The following is an 18,365-nucleotide window of genomic DNA, read 5'->3' on the forward strand; positions in this document are numbered from 1 at the left end:
GTTGGGTTTTATCCGGGTACTCCGGTTTCCTCCCACATTCCAAAAACTTGCATGGCAGGCTGATTGAACACTTGAAATTGTCCCAAAGTGCGAGTGTGAGAACGGATGGTTGTTTGTCTCTGTGTGTGTGTGTGTGCCCTGCGATTGGCAGGCAACCGGTTCAGGGTGTCCCCCGCCTACTGCCCGAAGATGGCTGGTATAGGCTCCAGCAGCCCCCCGCAACCCTTGTGAGGATAAAGGATAAATGTGATGGATAAAATAAAATAAAATAAAATTGATGGAGCACCTTAAACTACTTCTCCCACAAGCTATAAACACACTTTGGTAACACATTGTCAACTCATTGATAAAAAAGAAAAAAAAAATCATAATAATAATAATTAAAATGCCGTTGCACCGATTGTTCTCACTTTTTTGGGGAACTGGGTGGAAGCTGCATGGGGAGAACAAGCAAAATTCACAAAGAAAGGCCAGAGCCTGGATTCGAACCCTCAACCTCAGAACTTTGAGGCGGGTGTGCCATGCTGATTGACAAATACATCTAAAATGATAATGGCTATTAAAAAAAAAAATAATAAGAGTAAAAGAATCCTTACCTGCAGGTTGAGTCGGGACCCTTTAGGCAGGTCCTTGATTTTGATGTTAAACTCTAACCAGCAGTTCCACAACACTTCTTCATTGAAGACTTTGGGAGTCGTCCGCTCCTGAAGTACGAAAAGTGTGCCTTGACATTGTTTGTTCATGGGTTTAAAACAAATTTCGAACTTTTGTTTCAGTTTTTTTTTAAAAAAACGTAAAAATGAGAACATGTACGCCTTTGGTTGCCTAGCAACCATACAACGGCGCAGGTGTCGTTTATGGATCGGTATCACTCACCTGAACTTTTGTTTCAGATTTTTTTTAAAAAACGTAAAAATGATAACATGTACGCCTTTGGTTGCCAAGCAACCATACAATGGCGCAGGTGTCGTTTATGGATCGGTATCACTCACCTGAGCGAGAAGCTGCTGACTGTGAAAGATGCTGGCCTCAATGAACACGACAAAGTCGGGAACTTTAGGAAGAGTCGGGATGTCGATTCCCAGCACCCTCACTCGGAACTTCCTGTTACAGTCCCACATGGAGACGGTGAACAGTCGTTCGTGGTCCTTCTCGTCGATGGTCAGCTGCTCATGCGTGCCTGGGATGATGCAAAAAAAAAAAATCGCGACAATTATTCCAAATGACCGTCCGTCACAGTGAGGACGAGAAAAAACGATTACCTGCGACACCGGTGCAATCGTCCACTTGGGCCCAGTCCTCTTCACGGACCAAATCCAGTTCTGGATCTGGCAGCGTCTCCAGAGCCAAGTGGATCTCCTCGCCATTCTTTAGACACTGACGGATCCAGTTGAAGTTGCGCAGCGGTTTCTCTCCAAACAGGTACTCCTCCCTGTTCAAAAACAACAACAAAAAAATTCACCCGATCCCACCAACTTCATCACGGACCCGATTTGAACAAACCTGCCGCACACGCGCAGCACAAAGTCCGTCTCGCAGGTGCTGTCGGGGATGCCCAGCAAGCCTCTTTTATTTGCCGTTTTGGATAAGAAGCTGGACAAAACCTGCACGGGGACAAAACACGAAATGTGAGATCTCACGAAGCAAATGAAGCGCAAACACTTGATTGTACCTGCGCCGGTGTGTCGTCAATGGACACCTTGATGGTTTGACTGGCTGTGGAAATGTGGATTACAACGAGGACATGGCCGTTGCTGATCTGAGAGGATGAACAGAGCAGCCCGATAACATAACGTACGTCAAGGAAACACCGCTGAAATGGAACCGCATCATCTGTACACCCACGATAAGATATGACTCATCTTTAAAGGGAAACTAGAGGCTCTAACTTCCTCATAAAAGGGGACCATTTAAACGATAACATCTTCTAACAAACAAGATTGCACAGTTGGAATGATTAGATGGAACGTTCTTTCAAATTCTAAGGGTGGAAAACAGAAGGTAGAGAAAACTGCAGGCAGCAGGATATGAAAAGCAGGATTTAAAATGGAAAATGAATTATTTTTACTCTGTTGGATTTTGGCTTGTTTTACTGCCACTTCTCCTCCCCCCAGCGACCCTAAGGAGGACATGCGCTCTAGAAAATTTATGAATTTATTTGGGATTGTCCCACCAAAATTTGAACATACCTTTCCCAGGAGGTGCTCCGGCAGCGGCTTGTGTGTCACCCACGGGTCCATGGAATAGAGCTTTGCGTCGCGGCCCGACAGCTCGATGCGCCGCGGCGTCAGCAGCTTCCTGCGAGTGAACTCCAGTTCGTCGTCGTGCACGTTACTGACGTCGGTGACGTCGTAGCCGATCAGGTAGTTGAGGTACCGCTGGTACTGAAGGGTCTCGTCTGAGGGCTGCAGACGAGGGACCAGCTTGATCCGGCCAACATCCTTCTTCAAGGCTTTAAAAAAAATTATAATCATAATAATAATCAATAAATAAAAAATTCAAAAGACCCATGTTTCATCCTGCAGTGAGCCCCAACCACTGTGTGAAAATTATCTGTCTGCAACAATTATTGCTGCATCTTTTTTCATCGTTCTATGCCACTGATGTATAGTGACAACCAGAACAATTCAATGCTTTTCCACTAGGTGGCAGAATTCACCTGTGTATGTATATTTCTCAATCATTTTTGGGGATCACTGCATCAGACAGAAAGTTGCTCGCAAACAAACCTCTCCAGTAGCGTACGCAGTCCAGCGTCTGGAAGACTTGGTGCTTGTCGTAGATCTCGCACATGTTGCCTTTTTTCTGGTAGAGTAGTATGCAGTGGTCAGGAGAAAACCGCTGGTAGAATTCTGGACAGAGGTTGGATGTCATCGCATTCAGCCACACTTGTGCCTTCACCTGGGAGCAGAGACGTTCAAAGTCACCTTAAGTGGCACTTGAATGGACAATTAAGTAACAATGAAGAACCTGTTCCACTGTCCAGTTTACCGCAACCTCCAGTTGCAGCGTGTCGGGGCAGTCGCCGCCCCGTGCCACTGTGGGGAGAACGAACTCCACGACGATGTGATCCATGGGAGCGCAGGAGGACGACATGATGGCCTTCCTTCGTCTCCGCCGCCTACTATCTTCCCGCAACACCACTTGTTCTTCGTCGCTCGCCTGGATCGGCTGCTCGTCCATCGCCTAGCTTGACGAGCGATAAAACAGGACACATTGATTTGGAGCGGAATCATTTTCACATTGTTTTCTCTATCACAAGAAAGGATCCCAAGGCAATAAAAGGAAGGGCCAAGCCACAGCTCAGACCTAAATCCATTGGTAAAACCGTGGGAGTGCCCAAAAGTGGGCTTTGCACAGGAAACAATCTGAAAGTTTTGGAGCACTTAAGCAATGAAACAAAGTTCAAATACACACCAACAATAGTCATAAAGTGTCTTAAAACAATTGGAATAAAACTATATCTATTTAAAACTTTTCTACCATTTTATATATATAATTTTCTAAATAAACAGGATGTCATGACTGAAGGGTTTTTTTTTTTTGGAAACAGGAAGCTAAAGTTGACAGTAGTAAGAATGCAACACTACACAAAATAATACTGTGTTTACACGTTTGTCTCAAATGTATATATTTTGACAAAGTTGTGGCGAACATGTCCAAATTAATATATCACGAAATAACTCATTGAGAAGAAAATGAGAGCAGCAGGAAGCGCCACACGAGAAAGCTGACCTATAACGGTACAAGTTAAAGAAAGTCTCGAAGGAAAACTCACCAACACACGTCGAGGGTGATAACACCCACTATAAACAACCCACGACTCGGCATTTAAATGAGGAGAATAAAGCACATTAGCGAATAAAAAAACTCTTGTAAAAGATTCAACAACGTTGCCTCGCTGCCGGGTTAGACAGTTGATCAGCTAACTTTTCTGGAAGAGTTACCATCATCCGGTGATTCCTTCAAAATAAGGGTCTATTCGGAAATACAACGATACGGTGTGAAATTTCAACAGCTTTCGTGTTTGCTGTAATCTAGCGGCCAAATTAAGTAACTTCATAATGAGCGTGTTTTTCTTCATCAGGAACATTACAAAGTGGATCAATTAATTTTAACATAAATACAGACTGGGTCGAACTGAAGTATTTTTTTATTTAATCTGAAACCTTATGTTTGATTTTTCCACCTAACAATTTCAACAATTGGTTCTAATCACAAAAAAAAAAACCACCTTTACGAATTACTGCAAACAAGCCAGAAAATCCATGGTTTGGATAATAATACATAACAAACTGTTTCATCATCGTTTTTAATCTTTCATCTCGATTTAAACATGTAGAGCTGTCTGCAAATAAACCGACCAATGACAATGCTAATAGCTTTTGATTGACAATAAGTTGAACCAATAGGATCGGCGAGGATGATCTGTTTATACCAACCTACTTTCCCCGTACAAGGCCACTGTTTAGGTGAGTCAAGAAAAAGTTAATGAAAACTTTTCCGTGTTTTATAGCGTCGATTTCGACAAGCGATAGCACCAATCTATTGAATATGCTCTAAACTCGGAAAATACGAGACAATATTGAGATGACGAGGCCTGTTGTTTTCACAGATAGGAGCTCTGCTGCGCGATCGCTCTTCAAGCTTCATTGTTGACGTTAGTTGTTTTGCAGTGGTTATACGGCCCTTTCCCGGAAAAACCATTCGACGCATTTATGATATTTATTCGCTTTTTCTCAACCCAGACATCGGTTGCCAAACGTACAGATATTATTCATTTACATTTCTCTCGGATCCGTCGACGGAAACCCCCCCCGTTTTTAAATTGCCCTTTCGATCAAACTGCTTCTTTTTGTGCTTCTGTCAACCAAATACGACTTTATGAAAACACGATGCCTGAAATAAACGATCGTTGCGACTTGCGCCTCGTTTATTTTGTTGCCGTCATTCACGGCGTTGAATGAATGGGTCGTTACGCGCTTGCGCGGACGCTCTCGAAGTTTATAAACAAGAGGCTGTCACATGATGACCATGTTGCGCAACAGGGGAGAAACTGTCATTTCATTTTGTGGGCGAGCGTAAAAAACAAGCAAAAAAAAGAACATTTAAGGAAATAAATTATGTATATCTCTATATAGAGAGACATATAGATTAGATAGATATCAAAATTTGAATATGGAGAAAGACAGTTTTTTTTTTCTCAGTGACTTTTACATTTGTAACACGTCATACGTTTCAGTTGACATCATCATGTGGGAGGTGGTGATCCCCAAACAGCACAGGGAGACCGACCCTAATTGCAAATGCACAGGTATCCGCCGTCCCCATGGCAACGGTCAGCCAGCCCTCTTCAATAAGCAGCACTCCAAATGTCTACATTGGAATTGTGTTTACACTCACAGAAGAGATTGCGGAAGTGGATCAGGACCAATCACGTGACTCTTCCCCTGGCCAAAGGAGTGATATGGAATTAATGGAATATGGTAACACCAAGTACCTGTACTACATGACTTTTATGGTATCAAATTGCAGCATAAAGACACAAACATCCCTCTGCTCTTTCCTCAGCGGATCTTCCAAAGCTGCAGGAGGCTCCAGAAGAGAAAGAGATGACGGCGATTTATCAAATGGAGGCCGGCGCGGGGTGTCGCGCGCACTCAGGGGACACTCGCTGGCTGACGCAGCTGGCTCACATTGCCACGGGGCCTCAAAGCCCGCTCCTACAGGAGTCTACCCGCAGCAGGTACAATCACACAACGAGATATACCATTTCATCGTTAAAAAGCATGACAACTAAAGTGTGAAATATAAGTCGGTCAATCTTGGTTTGTCATTTTCAGTTCCTCTTCTGCGCGAAGTTATCTGCATTCGTACGCCCGGCCACCGCCTTCGAACTCCAGCAGAGGCAGGGTACGGCAAGCTCCTCTCTTCACCCCAACTTAGCCTCACATCAATGACCCTCTTCAGAAACGCTTCTTTGCCTGATGTTTGCGCAGATGAACAGCGAATGTGGCTCTGCGCTATCCACCAGATCGTCGCTGTCCGATGACGAGGACACGGCCTGGAGTGTCTCCTGGCCTGCCACTGCCTGGCATTGCTTTCTGAAAGGTACACACACACACACACACACACACACACACACACATACACTCAAATGGGAATGTGAATGTACCCATTTTGGTTTTTAAAATTTAAAGTGATGGCAAAGAGGGATTTAGTAAAGGTGGAGGGACTGATGAACAGTTTTGGAACAAAACCTTGAAAGGGGTCTGCTGGAATTTAAGAGGAAGTCCAACGTCAGCATGAACCCGAAACGAAAACCAAAATGCATGATATATTTTTTATGTAAGATAAAAAGGGGGTATAAAATACATACGTGTTTAAAAAATATGTTTGAAAAAAATATGGAAATGCTACACAATTATGTATGTGTTTAATGTCGGAAAATATTTGATTTCAATTATTTTCAACAGAAATGATTTTAAAAAATGAAATAAAATATACAGGCATAAAATTATTTAAATATATTTTTAAAAAAAGAGAGAAATTGTTCCTATTTTAAAAATATATAAATGTGCCGTCTTATAAAGTGGAGTTTCACAGTGGGCAACCGAATTTAGAATATGTACTAAAATGTGCAAAACCGAAATGAATCATTTAATAACTTTTTTTTAATGGATGTTTAATATTAAGATATAATTGTGTCATGTTTTATATTAGTCGTTTTCAACAGGAGGCATCGTACAAACATGTGCAATTGAAAAGATATAAAAATGTACTTCTGCAGTGTGCAAATATTATTTCAGTTGTTTTTTTTTTTTAAAGAATGGCAAAATTCTAATCATGAAAATTAAACAATTGCTTAAAATTCAATACACCGGCAATACCAACATTAAAATACACGAAGGAGAAAAAAAGTGGAATATTTTTTGCAGCAAACATATCAAAGGCAAATATTTTTACTGATGTTAATGAAGATAAAAAAAATATATATATATGTCTGAACTTATTATATGGGCTTGTCAGTACGAGGGTAGTTGAAGCGCTTTTGCGTGTGCAGGCACTCGCCTGCGTTTCCACAGCGGCTCCCATGTCGAGTGGCGCAATGTTGAGGACATTCAGTCTGAAAATGAGGACCAGTCCATATCCTTGAAGGTACCATTGGGGGGGGGTCATTTGACAACATAAGTATGATCAACTGCTTGGTGGACTTAAAAAACAAAACAAACAAAAAAACAATTTTTTGCAGAGTTACGGCTGTGAGGGTTTGCAGCTTGTGGCGCATTCGGAAAACGTGTTGTCTGGTCAGGCCACCTTGCAGCTGACCTTTGACCCCGGCGCCTTCGGACACGGCTTGCTGACTGCGCGCTGTCAACTCGACCACCCGTTTTACGTTAAAAACAAAGGTACGTAGAAAGTACAATTCATAAAAAAAAAAAAACACTCACCTGTAAGACTTTTCATCAGGTTGGTCGTCATTCTACCCGAGCTTGACCGTAGTGCATTATGGGATAGCGGGCTATGAAATGGAGCTCGGCGACGTCTGCCTTCCTCCCGGTCACAGAGATGCCGAACATACGGATGACTCGCTTGTCTTTGACACATTCAAAAGGTATTTATTTCAACGTGAAATTCTGCGTGAACGATTGCGACGAGCCACAATTGTGCCGCGTCTTCCCCAGTTACGATTTCACACCGATGGACTCTTCGGCGGTTTACCTGCTGAGCAGCATGGCCCGACGGCGATATGCCTCCCAGTCCAGCGGGGGCGCCGTTTCTCCCGACAGAGACGCATTACAAGGTTTGGCATCCTTTCATAGACGACAAACGACTGAAAATAAAAGAAAGAGTCAGAAAAAGCAGTCCGAAATTGTCGACAGGCGCTCCCAAGCCCGGCCACTCCCGCTGTCCTCACCGCAAGCCAATCAAAAGACAAAATGTCCGCCAACCAGGAAGTAACCCCACCGCAACGAAGTGCAAGCGGCCAATGAACGCATTCATGCTTTTTGCCAAGAAGTTCAGGGTGCAGTACACGCAGATGCACCCGGGCAAGGATAACAGGTTGGTGTGCGCCTTCGCCGCGTGATTTTGTATCCGCTTGTCATGCGTGTGTGTGTGTGTCTGTCTGTGTGTGTCAGAGCCATCAGCGTGCTCCTCGGCGAGCGCTGGAAGAAAATGCGAAGCGAAGAGCGCCGTGTGTTTACCTTACAGGCCAAAGAGCTCGCCGATGAACAGAAGAGGCTCAACCCTGACTGTTGGAAACGCAAACGCACCGACTATGTGAGGACACACACACACACACACACACACACACATCGACAGAGTTGTTTTTTCATGATTAGAATAAATGCTTATTTTTGCCAACAGGGTTTCCAAGGGGACAAGTAAAGACAACTGCGACGAGATGCACAGTCGCAAATTGCAAAGCTACTCACTCGATTGTGCTTTAGGGTACTCATGATTAGCTGTGTAAGTCTAGTTTACGGCTGGGACTTTTTTTTTTTTTTTTCGTCTCATCGACGGATGACCAGGCCCATCATCTTTTTAAAAATCAAATCCGAGACAAAGAGTTTGGCCACCCTTGATATAAAATGTTCTCTTTTATAGCTTATGCTTTAAAATCGGTGCTATGGTGGCTTACGTGCTTGGAAAAAATACAAATAAAAAAAAATCAGGATGACTTCACATTTTCAGCACGAAGGAGTATGCAGCGTTTTTTTTTTCAGGTTTATCCCCATTAATGATTTAAAAAAAAAAAATTGCAATATGTTTCAGGCAAGTGACACCCCCCCCCTCCCCCCGAAAGTAGCAAGTTATAAATGCATGTTTTAATGAAATATATTTGTGATAAAGTTAACATGAACTATTCCATGAAAATTAATCAGCAGGTCGTCTTTTACTACTTGCTTATCGACGTACTTTATGTAAATCGTTTATACACTCTCTGTTAAAATACGTATGCCAACATATAAAAAAAGAGGCTGAATTCAAATTTCGGCCCAAATCAGGTCACTAATAACAACAATAACAAGAATAATAATAATGTCAAAGGGGAGTCTCCAATGTATTGTACTGCATGTGCCAAAAGTGAAATAATTGAAATGTATTTTCATCAATAATTTTGAGGTCGTCACGCGTGAATTACACTTCAGGATCTGTACGCGTCGTCATTGTATTGTCGATTTTAGTGTGATGTCATCGATTCATCGAGTTTGTGGAATGCAACTGAGAAGGTGTGGCGTTCAGAAAAGTAATGGATACTTTAGGTAATCTGTATAATTTCCTGCCGTTTATTTATGATGCACTGTATACACTTTACCATGTATGACCGCGATGCTACAATGACATATTTTTCATAACTTTCCGTATTGGTGGAGCACATTTACGTTTGCTGAGGATGCAATATAAAGTTTGAAAACAAAAAATATGTAATTATATATCCTATATTTGTCTTTCATGGGATTGGGAGGGGGGGGAAGTTGGAGTCAATCATTTCTGTACAATAAAAGACTCTGATTTTCCCAAAAGTCATATTCAAGTCTTTATTCAATCTGTTGCTATTTACATACTGCGCACGTTTGTGGCTGCAGATAAATGTGTTAACTTGCTACAATTACCGGAACGATTAAAAAAAAAAAAAAGCATTAACAATGAGTTAAATCTATGATCCATATGTGCATTTATCAAATTGAATCCACGCGGTTATACAGCATGTGTAAATGACTAGAAAAATGTCATAGAAAATATACATACAGTAAAAACATACAGTAATTTGGCCTTTTGGTATTTAAGGGATCTTCACACACACACACACAAAAATAAAATAAAAATCAGTAAGATAGTCGCCGTTGAAGAAAGTGGATTGATTAATTGACCGACAGTGTCTGATTGGGGACGTTGACAAAACACTGACCAAAAATGTTCCACACTCACGACAGAATTTGGATGGAATGTCTAACAAGAAGTGCAAACAAGACGGGAGCCACCTTTCGAAAAAAGACGTCGATCACAGAGCGTTATTGTGGGTTTAGTCAAAATGTAGCATAAGCAAAAGAGCTTTTTTTTTTAAAGTACATGAAGTGTGAATTATTACAAAAGGCCACAGAGCCATTTGGCTGGGACAACCGTCTTTGCATTACCACTTCAAAGAACTGTTTTGTTTTCATTTTTTGCTCAACTGAGAACAGTGCACTGAGAAAGGTGCACTTTGTCGCATCGTGAGTGATCACATGACTGTGGTGATTTTGACGGGCTTCACATCTTTTCAGGGCGAGAGTCATGTGACTATGGGGTAGAATGAAAGATGTTTTTAAGCGTGTGGGGAAAGTACTCACGGCTCTTGGGACCCTTGCGGAGGAGCTTCGACACTGACCTGTACACTGATTTGTACTCTGATTATATGCGTGTGAGTCGTCTACATGAGTGACTCGAGGCTTTCGGCAATGTTGGTCTTCCCCAGCAGGACTGATCCGTTGGTTTCCGGACTCTGGAGGGCTCGCTGGTCTTCCTGGCTGCTTACCAGACTCAGCACGGCCCGGTACAGATACTGGTACTGCTCCTAAGAGGGGGTCTCCTCATTATCGTGGATTATTGAAGGGCCCATCGCGTGTGTGCCTGCCTACTTACGATATCATTAAAGACGCCCGGCCTCATGAGGTTGGTCATCCGCGCCGCCTGGTAGACGTCGACTTGCCCCTCCTCCTGCAGCTGATTGGACAAAGTGGTGAGGGCACAGAAGAGACCCGACGTCACGCCTCCCAACCTACACCAAAGAAGTGGAGGATCACGAACAGGAAATGATCACATTTGATTTCAGTCGAAATACTCGCCGGCCTTCATCCGACAAACGAGTGGCCGACTCACGGGTCGTGCACGACAGTAGGCCCGGGCGTGCGTCTGCTGTGCTCGCTGACTGTGTTGATGAGTTCAAAACAATTCCGAATGGGGCTGTCGGGGTTGGGCCAGCAGGAGGCGCTGTACAGACGCACCTCCAGAGCGTAATTGTTCTGGAAGGGCAAAGCGTCGGAGGTGCTTTTTTTAAAATCTTGTTGGGTCCAAGGACCACTTAGGATGTGTGTTTCAAAAAGCGGCAAATACCTGCGTGGATTCTAACGTGACGTCCTGCACGACCACTTTGTCGTCATTGGACAGACACACGTGCCTCTCCCCTGAATGTGACACGGTGAATCCCTCAAAGTTCATGATTTGCTCTTCAGAGGGCCGATACACGTACGGGTCCTGGTCCTCATTCTGCAAAGGCGCACATGCTCGTGTGTACCACGCATACATTTGAAGTTGTCAATATGCGTCGTGTAAATCACGCACGAACCTGACAATGTGGGTCGGGCAGATGGACGGCGGCGTGTGTGTTGTGCTCCCAGATCATACGCCAGAAATCCTCCACGGTGCTGCTGAGCGGCGTCTGGCTCACAATGAATTCCTTACTATGGCGATGGCCCTTTGATGAAAAGCAAGAAAAAAAACAAAACAAAAAAAAAAAAACAAGCGGGATGACACATCTTCAAAAATAAATAAATAAATCAGAATTTGGTGACAATTTTCTGAACTTAACTCATTCACTCCCAAAGACGTTTTTAAACGTCTTATTCAGACTTGGTCCAGAATTGGCTGGGACTGAATGAGTTTTAAGAGCAACGTGTTTGAAGTTGTTTTTTTTTTTTTTTTTACCAGCACGTAGGAGGCGTTGATGTAGCCTGACGGGTTTGCTTCCGTGGCAGTTAGGCAAACTCTCGATCTCTCCACTGCAAACACAGGACACACGAGCCTCAACGTGACTTCAGAGTACCTTAGCGGGAGTTGACGTCAGCTTGAGGGCTCACCGGGCATCAGCGCTCTGGCTCTGTTCCTCATGGCGTTGCCGTCTCGCAGGGCCGTGCTGTAGTCGGCGTGTTTCGCTTGGCGCTGACTGATCAACTGAAACATCCATCCAGATTATCATGTTATAGGGTTATTGGGTGCATGAAAGGGTTAAACTCATAAGCTATGGACTACATAGGCGAGTGGGTGGACGACATGTACCTTGAACTGCTTGTCCATGCGCGTCCGGCCTGACACTCCGGGTGTCAGCAGGCCCGACACATACGAGTGGAGGTGGTCGCAGGTGACGGAGGTGTGGCGGCTCAAAATGGCCTCGACTAAGACGTCGTGAATGAACACGTACTGCTCCTAGAGGCAAGACCGGCAACAACGTTGGAAGTTTCAAATTTTCCAAAAAGGCCAAAGTCAGTAGCGCAAGCAGCCCCCACTAGTCAGCAAATTGACCGTATTTTTCGCACTATAAGGCGCACCTAAAAGCATTCCATTTTCTCAGTGCGCCTTATAATCCGGTACGCCTTCTATCTGGATCAATATTCAGATTTTTTGGGACGTAGTATTTTTAAATGTTCTGTAAAGCACTTTGTTACAGCTGGAGCGGTTGTGAAAGCTCTTTATAAATAAAGCTGTATTGTATTGTATTCCCGTTAGCGTAGCTCCATCTAGTGGATGCATAATGCAACCGTAGCCTTTATTGTAGCTTCTATTCTATGCGCCTTCTAAAGCGGTGCGCCTTAAATATGAAAACTGTTTTAAAACAGATCAGTCATTAAAGGTGTGCCTTATACTCCGAAGCACCTTATAGTGCGGAAAATACGGTACATAGATGCCACCTGTTAGCCTGTCAATGGTGTTTTTTTTGTCTCACAATTGAGAAATTCCCAATTTACAGCAGTAAAATTATGAAAGGGAGAAAGTAGAAGACAAAAAGTATATGAATATTTATTTAAAAAATAATTTAAAATTTTTTGAATAGTTTTTTTTTTTTTTTTTTTAGCATTAAGCTCAAGGACTTTAAGACAACGTTATGTTGCTGTTTTAAATACACAATGCGTATGTAACTTCTTGTTTTAGGCTAAGGTGGAGAGTATCTCGAGATGGCACGCTTTGTTTACCTCCGTTTGAACCAGGAAGTTCCTCTGAGTCCGCACATGCTTCAGAAAGCCGAGGACATTCACCGTGCCTTGATCCTCGATCTGCTGCAGCATGCTGTCGATGACAATGTAGGTCCCCGTTCTCCCCACACCGGCACTGTGACGCCAAACAATCATCATACTCGGCATTTTATCGATGTAAATGCGCACAAGTTACCGCCACAAATTACTACCTGCAGTGTACCAAGACGGGTCCCATGTCCTGCGTTCTGGCCCGAGAAGACGTTCGAATGAAGGACAGGACAGGCAGAGTGTATTCTGGGACGCCCATGTCTGGCCACTGGGTGTAGTGGTATTGCTGGACCGTGTGTTCCGCTTTCCTCTGGGCTGCCTGGAGGATCAGGGACGTTGGTGGTCTTTGTACGTTCGGAAAGCGCAAATGTGAGTATATGAGCGTGAACCTTATTTGTGGTTTCTCTGACGATGAATGTCCGGAGTGTGTAGTAAGCCAGGGTCTTGCTGCTCTTCAAAGTCACCTGGTATGGACCATACTCCTCCTGACCATCTTCTGGCCAGTACTGGTCACACTTGGTCTGTTACGTCACACAGAATAAAACACGAAATGGGTCAATCCCGTCGAAGTGACAGAATCAGAAATGCCCAGAATGGAGAAACAAGCGCTCTCACTCGGCCTTTCTCCTTCAGGTTGGTGATCATGACGATGATGCCGATGTTCTGCTGCCAGATCATTCTCCAGAAGTCTTCCCTGCCTGCTCGGAGAGGGCCTTGGGCGGCGATGTAGGCCCTGGTACGCTCATAACCCTGCGGACAAAACTGCTTCTTAGTCATGGAAGAATTGGAAAAGCCTGCAAAACAAATTTTGACCGAGTTGTTCCATTAACACGGGGGTCAGCAACCTGCGGCTCTGGAGCTGCATGCGGCTCTTTACCGCCGCCCTATTGGCTCCTCTGGCGCTTTTTCCCAAAGTCTTGACGAAGGAAAAAGATGGGGGAGGTAATTTTTTTGTTTTAATACGGTTTCTGTAGGAGGTAACGGGTCAATCGTAGGAGGCTGGTTGATTGAAAAAAGGCAATTTAGTCATTTTGATAGTAGGCTAATGTCGCAAATACGGATACATACAGCATGTATTGCCTTCATGATAAGGCTTTTAATTTTTTGCGGCTCCCGACATATGTTTTTTGTTTTTTTTGGTCCAATATGGCTCTTTCAACATTTTGGGTTGCCGACCTTTGCTTTAACCCTTTCGGGGACCGCGGTTACTACAGTGGACAGCTCAGCTCCTCATTTTATCAGGTTACAGGATGCATGAAAGGGTTCACACAAAGCGATTGGATTGTTTTAAATACGCGGCTCGGATTTTGAGGAATTTGCAAGTTCGGTAACGTTTACAAGTCTCTCAAGGCTTTAAAATGACCTGAAAGTCTCTGATCCAAAAGCATACTCACATCAACAAAGTTTGCGTTGATGTAGTCCTCGCATTTCCCGTCCCTGTCCAAACTGTTGGTAAGCTTCACTCTGCTGTGGTCATCTGGGATGGAGGAAAACTTGATGAAGTTACATCACATTTTGCTTGAAGCGAAACGGCGAAAGCAAAACTGTACTCGGTATTGAGACGTACAGGCCAGGATGTTGATGTATCTGTTCTTGGATTTGTTCTCGGGTTGACTGGAACTGTCGGCAGTGATGCCCATGTCCACTGTGCACGTTTGCACCTCCTACAACACAACACAAAATATACACGTTTTTTTTTTTTGTTTTTTTTTCTTTAATTGGTGCTGAGGTCATGCTCAGAGAATCACATTTTGTCAACGGTGTGTGTCATCTTCATGTGGCTTTATCTCATTTATCTTTGACCGGCTGCGTACTTTCCCAAAACAGCAAACTGTATGCGTTTCAAGTCAACTTTGGTGGCGTGGCGAGCATCTTACCTCATAGGATTCTTTCACAATCTAATGGAGGGTGGATGTGAGGATGCAGAAAGCACAACGATGGCGGTGGTGAAAGGAGAGTCGGGGGGAGGGGTGACACACAGGCAGACAGGGAGTCAGTGCAGGTCCATGTACACGGGGTTCATATACACACAGAGAGGTTGAGCGCCGTGACAAAGCCGCGGTTTCCCCATCTCGCTTTTTCTCTCTTCGAGTTGCACTTTTTTTTTCGTGTTTCTCCCGTTTACAAAGGGGCCAAAAGACAACGACGGTGACAAGAGGGCATTATTCGGTGCCGTTTCCCGTCTGTGTGCGTTACACTGGAGGTTCATGCTCGGAAACAGAAGGGGGAGGGGGGCTGATGCCATGCAGATGCGCCTGTTTTGATAGCGATCCAAGAAGTCAATATTTAGACTCGACTAGTACTCGTGATGACGGGTACATTTTTTTTGGGGGGGAGATCATGTCGCACTTTGTTCTTTGTTAGATAACTGCTTGCGGGGGTTCTAACACCTTGCTAAAAGCTTTTTGATGATGTTAGTCGATATGAGAGTGTGTTATTAAAAAAAGCTCTGACAGATAACGTGCCGTCGGCCAGTGCAACGTCGGCCTCCGATAGCGCCACACACACGCGCACACACAAAAAAAAACCAAACTGGAGTACAGCCACACACCTCAAACTCCTTGGAGAACGTGTTCGTGTTGTGCAGCTCCATGACATTCTTCACAAACTGCTTCACCGTCAAAGGCTCGTGACCGTCTGGCACAACAAGGGGTGTCAAATAAATAACAGCGACGTTATGAAGGGACCGGCGTGACGGTTACCTGTGGCGAGCAGCAGAGGAGTGGACGGGGCTGAGATGACTTTCGGCGACGCGCTGTCGTCGGGGTAGAAGTTAGCCGTCTGGAAACAGTTCCTGTGACAAGAGCGAGTCCAAAAAAAAAAAAAAAGGAAAAAAAAAAGCGGGATGAGCAAATGTGATGTTGGTCGGTGGCGATGTCCGCTTTGTTGCAATGCGTACCTCCAATAGACCAGGATGCCCACCAGCACCAGCAAACACAGGATGGTGAGAGTGGAGACAACAGCCAGAGGAATGACGGTCCTCTTCTCCCTCTCCACACTGCCGACCAACCCGATGTGAGATTCGTGACTGCTGTTGCTTCCCTCTGGCGTGCAAAAAAAAGCGAAATGATGCGCCGCTTCAAACGGGAAAGTACGAGCAAAAAAAAAAAAAAGGGGGAGCTTCGCGGACAAGACTGCCAGTGCAGTGCAGTTAAATTCTAGTGTTTGTGGAGTTATTGGGCTAAAAACATCCACTAGAGGGAGCACTCGAGTTACGTGAAGTACCAAACCCCCGTTTAAATAATAATAATAATAATAATAATACATTTCATTTATAAGCGCCTTTCAAAACACTCAAGGACACTTTACAATCAAAACAAGAAAATATCCCACTTGGGAAGCGTTTGTGGATCCAAGCAAATAGAGACGGATGCGAAAATTCGATATATTTACAGTCATTCTGTGACAAGCAGTAGGGAAGCAAACATGTCGAGCCTCACCAAGGTCATGCTTTTATACACACTGAATAGTCCTAACTGTATTCATTCAACAAAAAAATAAATAATAATAAACTATCAAGCGCATATTGTAAATTCAAGGCCAATATCGAAAGCAATTGCGCAGTTTTAAAGGCATGACAAAGTTTCCGCAGGTATCAGCAAATCTAATTAAATGCTTTTTTTTTTAATGCCGTTTCCAATGAGGTTTTTAATCATTAATCGCGGGACTTTTTACATCTAAAGGAGTGCGAAATATTGAATCAAGTTTGTGTTGAGGTCATTTTCATGCCACTTGTTGGACGTCGGTGACAGGATCAGTTCATTTTTTTCTTTCCAACTCCAGAGCAAATTAATTGGAGCATGAAGCAACTCCTGCCCACCATATTTCTTATTGCTAAATTGTGTTCGAGCGGCTCCTTTGCGCAACGTTGCGCGCCTTTATTTCGTTCATACCGATGCGTGCTGTCTTTAGTGATGCGGGTTTCCTGCCGGAAATAACGCCAGTGATGTTACACAAGCTACTTTAAGGAGTTGCTTAATTAAATACCCCATAAGACGAAAAAGCAAGTGGCGTGGGGTCACTCCAAGTGACAAGCTGGGCATAGACTCGACTCTTGGCTTTCAAAGGGGTCTGGGAGTGCCCATGCGAGACCCCTTTGAGAACTGTCGCAACCTAGCTTGATGCTCGCTGCTAGCCGGCAGACTTACCACTGCTGTTATGATTTAATTAACGTTTCTGGATGACATATTTAATGATTTTTCATGCTATTTCGGGCTTTCATCTTGGCAAAATCCATTTGATGCTTTTTAATGACCTACTGAAACGCTATAAGCCGGTCGTTAGAAACGTGGTCAAGCTCGAAGGGGTGGTCCTCGGATCTTACCATTAAACATGGGTTGGGTGGTATGCATGAGCACTCTGAGGAGAGAAGAGGAAGTGAACGACTTGTAGACGGTATCAGCGAGGGTGTTGCTGCCAGTTGCCGTCCTCTCAGAGATCCAAAACGAGGTACTGGCTTCTGGGGGCTTGTTCACGGGTGAATCGCTGTCCAGAGGGGAGTCCGTGACGCCTAGAGGTATAAAATGTGAATGTAATATTCAGAGTAGTTGACTTATTGGTCAACCCGAAAATCTTTAAGCTGACCTGGCAGCGTGACATTCGATCGCAGTGAAGTTGAAGTGGCCGTTTGGGAAGAGCTGTTGAGCGCGTCTTCGTAGAAAACATCCGTGACTTGGATGTCTTCAACAGAGGGGGAGAAGAGGTCCGACTCGGGAGAAGGGAGGCCACTTTCCGTCTCATTTGGATCTGTTGGGCTGAGATCTTGTATCTGGAAACACAAAGATATTTCACTCCATGAGTTGACCGTTTTTGAATATATTGTGAGTGGTTTGGTGAAGTTGAAGCATCATGACCTGATGCGGCAGAGACGCCTCTTCTGTGATTTGGCGGCGGACGGTCGGCAGCGTGCCAGGGGCAGAAACGGGAAACAGGAAGCCCGGCTGCTGGGTTATGCCCGTTACCCAGATTGCCCCGTTGCCATCCAAGCCGCCGTGGGTCAGAACCCGTTGTGTTCGAGTTCTTCGCCCGTCATCGATTTGGTTTTTGCTCACCTCGTCGCTTTTCGGATTGTAGGGTTTCTTTTTCACATTTGGATTGAGCCGTGTTTTCTGTGCGTCCAACTCGGGGGGAGGAGGCTGCGGGGCGGACTGAGTGGCGACCTGGACCGGGGGGCTCTGGGTTGTTTGCAACCGAGGGTGGTGTGTGGGTTGGTTTTGATAAACCCTGGTTTGCTCTGCTGGGATCTCCTCCACTGGACTGTGATCTACCGGAGTCAAATCCAGAGGGTTGGGATTCTCCGGCTTCTGCCATCTGATGTTCGGTGACATCTAAGGAGGACGGTTTAATTTCATTCAACAAAAA

At 44.5% G+C, this 18,365-nt stretch overlaps 3 protein-coding genes across 9 annotated transcripts in view; 1 reads left to right on the plus strand and 2 right to left on the minus strand.

The window, feature by feature from the left end:
• Positions 1 to 3,973, minus strand: part of pik3cg (phosphatidylinositol-4,5-bisphosphate 3-kinase, catalytic subunit gamma) — a 13,499-nt gene extending 9,526 nt beyond the window's left edge. Inside the window, exons 1-9 of one of the 2 annotated variants that reach the window (XM_019891872.1) lie at positions 3,779 to 3,973; positions 2,971 to 3,186; positions 2,730 to 2,901; positions 2,190 to 2,452; positions 1,673 to 1,759; positions 1,504 to 1,604; positions 1,263 to 1,432; positions 993 to 1,180; positions 597 to 704 (exon numbers count right to left, since the gene is read on the minus strand). In XM_019891872.1, coding sequence (XP_019747431.1) covers positions 597 to 704; positions 993 to 1,180; positions 1,263 to 1,432; positions 1,504 to 1,604; positions 1,673 to 1,759; positions 2,190 to 2,452; positions 2,730 to 2,901; positions 2,971 to 3,183 — 1,302 coding nt within the window. In that variant the 5' untranslated portion in view covers positions 3,184 to 3,186; positions 3,779 to 3,973. Of the gene's footprint in view, positions 1 to 596; positions 705 to 992; positions 1,181 to 1,262; positions 1,433 to 1,503; positions 1,605 to 1,672; positions 1,760 to 2,189; positions 2,453 to 2,729; positions 2,902 to 2,970; positions 3,191 to 3,778 lie in introns of both variants that reach the window. The other variant, XM_019891871.1, reaches the window with a different exon arrangement.
• A 431-nt stretch (positions 3,974 to 4,404) lies between these two features.
• On the plus strand, positions 4,405 to 8,650 carry LOC109528852 (HMG box-containing protein 1-like). 4 transcript variants are annotated; one of them, XM_019891877.1, is made up of 13 exons: positions 4,405 to 4,472; positions 5,243 to 5,314; positions 5,406 to 5,486; positions 5,572 to 5,746; positions 5,844 to 5,913; positions 6,000 to 6,111; positions 7,064 to 7,158; positions 7,253 to 7,409; positions 7,471 to 7,615; positions 7,686 to 7,804; positions 7,884 to 8,064; positions 8,142 to 8,283; positions 8,381 to 8,650. In XM_019891877.1, exons 1-13 carry the CDS (start codon positions 4,424 to 4,426, stop codon positions 8,462 to 8,464), a joined length of 1,482 nt encoding a protein of 493 aa, XP_019747436.1. In that variant the 5' UTR covers positions 4,405 to 4,423; the 3' UTR covers positions 8,465 to 8,650. The 4 variants fall into 4 exon arrangements, with proteins under 4 accessions (XP_019747436.1, XP_019747437.1, XP_019747438.1 ...); XM_019891878.1 differs by lacking the exon at positions 4,405 to 4,472 and having other exon boundaries at positions 5,175 to 5,314; positions 5,862 to 5,913; XM_019891879.1 differs by lacking the exon at positions 4,405 to 4,472 and having other exon boundaries at positions 5,176 to 5,314; positions 8,368 to 8,650.
• An 881-nt stretch (positions 8,651 to 9,531) lies between these two features.
• Positions 9,532 to 18,365, minus strand: part of ptprz1b (protein tyrosine phosphatase receptor type Z1b) — a 34,298-nt gene continuing 25,464 nt past the window's right edge. The window contains exons 12-33 of one of the 3 annotated variants that reach the window (XM_019891869.1): positions 17,858 to 18,331; positions 17,589 to 17,772; positions 17,329 to 17,514; positions 15,904 to 16,048; positions 15,707 to 15,798; positions 15,556 to 15,641; positions 14,882 to 14,902; positions 14,572 to 14,668; positions 14,399 to 14,481; positions 13,620 to 13,754; positions 13,394 to 13,525; positions 13,166 to 13,323; positions 12,954 to 13,089; positions 12,043 to 12,189; positions 11,844 to 11,937; positions 11,692 to 11,765; positions 11,333 to 11,461; positions 11,101 to 11,253; positions 10,867 to 11,009; positions 10,630 to 10,765; positions 10,376 to 10,561; positions 9,532 to 10,287 (exon numbers count right to left, since the gene is read on the minus strand). In XM_019891869.1, coding sequence (XP_019747428.1) covers positions 10,418 to 10,561; positions 10,630 to 10,765; positions 10,867 to 11,009; positions 11,101 to 11,253; positions 11,333 to 11,461; positions 11,692 to 11,765; positions 11,844 to 11,937; positions 12,043 to 12,189; positions 12,954 to 13,089; positions 13,166 to 13,323; positions 13,394 to 13,525; positions 13,620 to 13,754; positions 14,399 to 14,481; positions 14,572 to 14,668; positions 14,882 to 14,902; positions 15,556 to 15,641; positions 15,707 to 15,798; positions 15,904 to 16,048; positions 17,329 to 17,514; positions 17,589 to 17,772; positions 17,858 to 18,331 — 2,949 coding nt within the window. In that variant the 3' untranslated portion in view covers positions 9,532 to 10,287; positions 10,376 to 10,417. Of the gene's footprint in view, positions 10,562 to 10,629; positions 10,766 to 10,866; positions 11,010 to 11,100; positions 11,254 to 11,332; positions 11,462 to 11,691; positions 11,766 to 11,843; positions 11,938 to 12,042; positions 12,190 to 12,953; positions 13,090 to 13,165; positions 13,324 to 13,393; positions 13,526 to 13,619; positions 13,755 to 14,398; positions 14,482 to 14,571; positions 14,669 to 14,881; positions 14,903 to 15,555; positions 15,642 to 15,706; positions 15,799 to 15,903; positions 16,049 to 17,328; positions 17,515 to 17,588; positions 17,773 to 17,857; positions 18,332 to 18,365 lie in introns of all 3 variants that reach the window. The other 2 variants (XM_019891868.1, XM_019891870.1) reach the window with 2 other exon arrangements.

This window comes from Hippocampus comes, unplaced genomic scaffold (genome assembly GCF_001891065.2).
Source record: "Hippocampus comes isolate QL1 unplaced genomic scaffold, H_comes_QL1_v1.1 scaffold63, whole genome shotgun sequence".
In the NCBI taxonomy this organism is placed as follows: domain Eukaryota; kingdom Metazoa; phylum Chordata; class Actinopteri; order Syngnathiformes; family Syngnathidae; genus Hippocampus; species Hippocampus comes.

What these genes read in the sequence shown, in the direction of transcription:
- LOC109528852 (XM_019891877.1), top strand. Translation starts at nt 4,424, where the DNA reads ATGATCTGTTTATACCAACCTACTTTCCCCGTACAAGGCCACTGTTTA. An exon ending in TATGGAATTAATGGAATATG is followed by an intron (nt 5,487 to 5,571) that starts GTAACACCAAGT and finishes CTCTTTCCTCAG; the next exon opens with CGGATCTTCCAAAGCTGCAG. An exon ending in GTCTTTGACACATTCAAAAG is followed by an intron (nt 7,616 to 7,685) that starts GTATTTATTTCA and finishes CGTCTTCCCCAG; the next exon opens with TTACGATTTCACACCGATGG.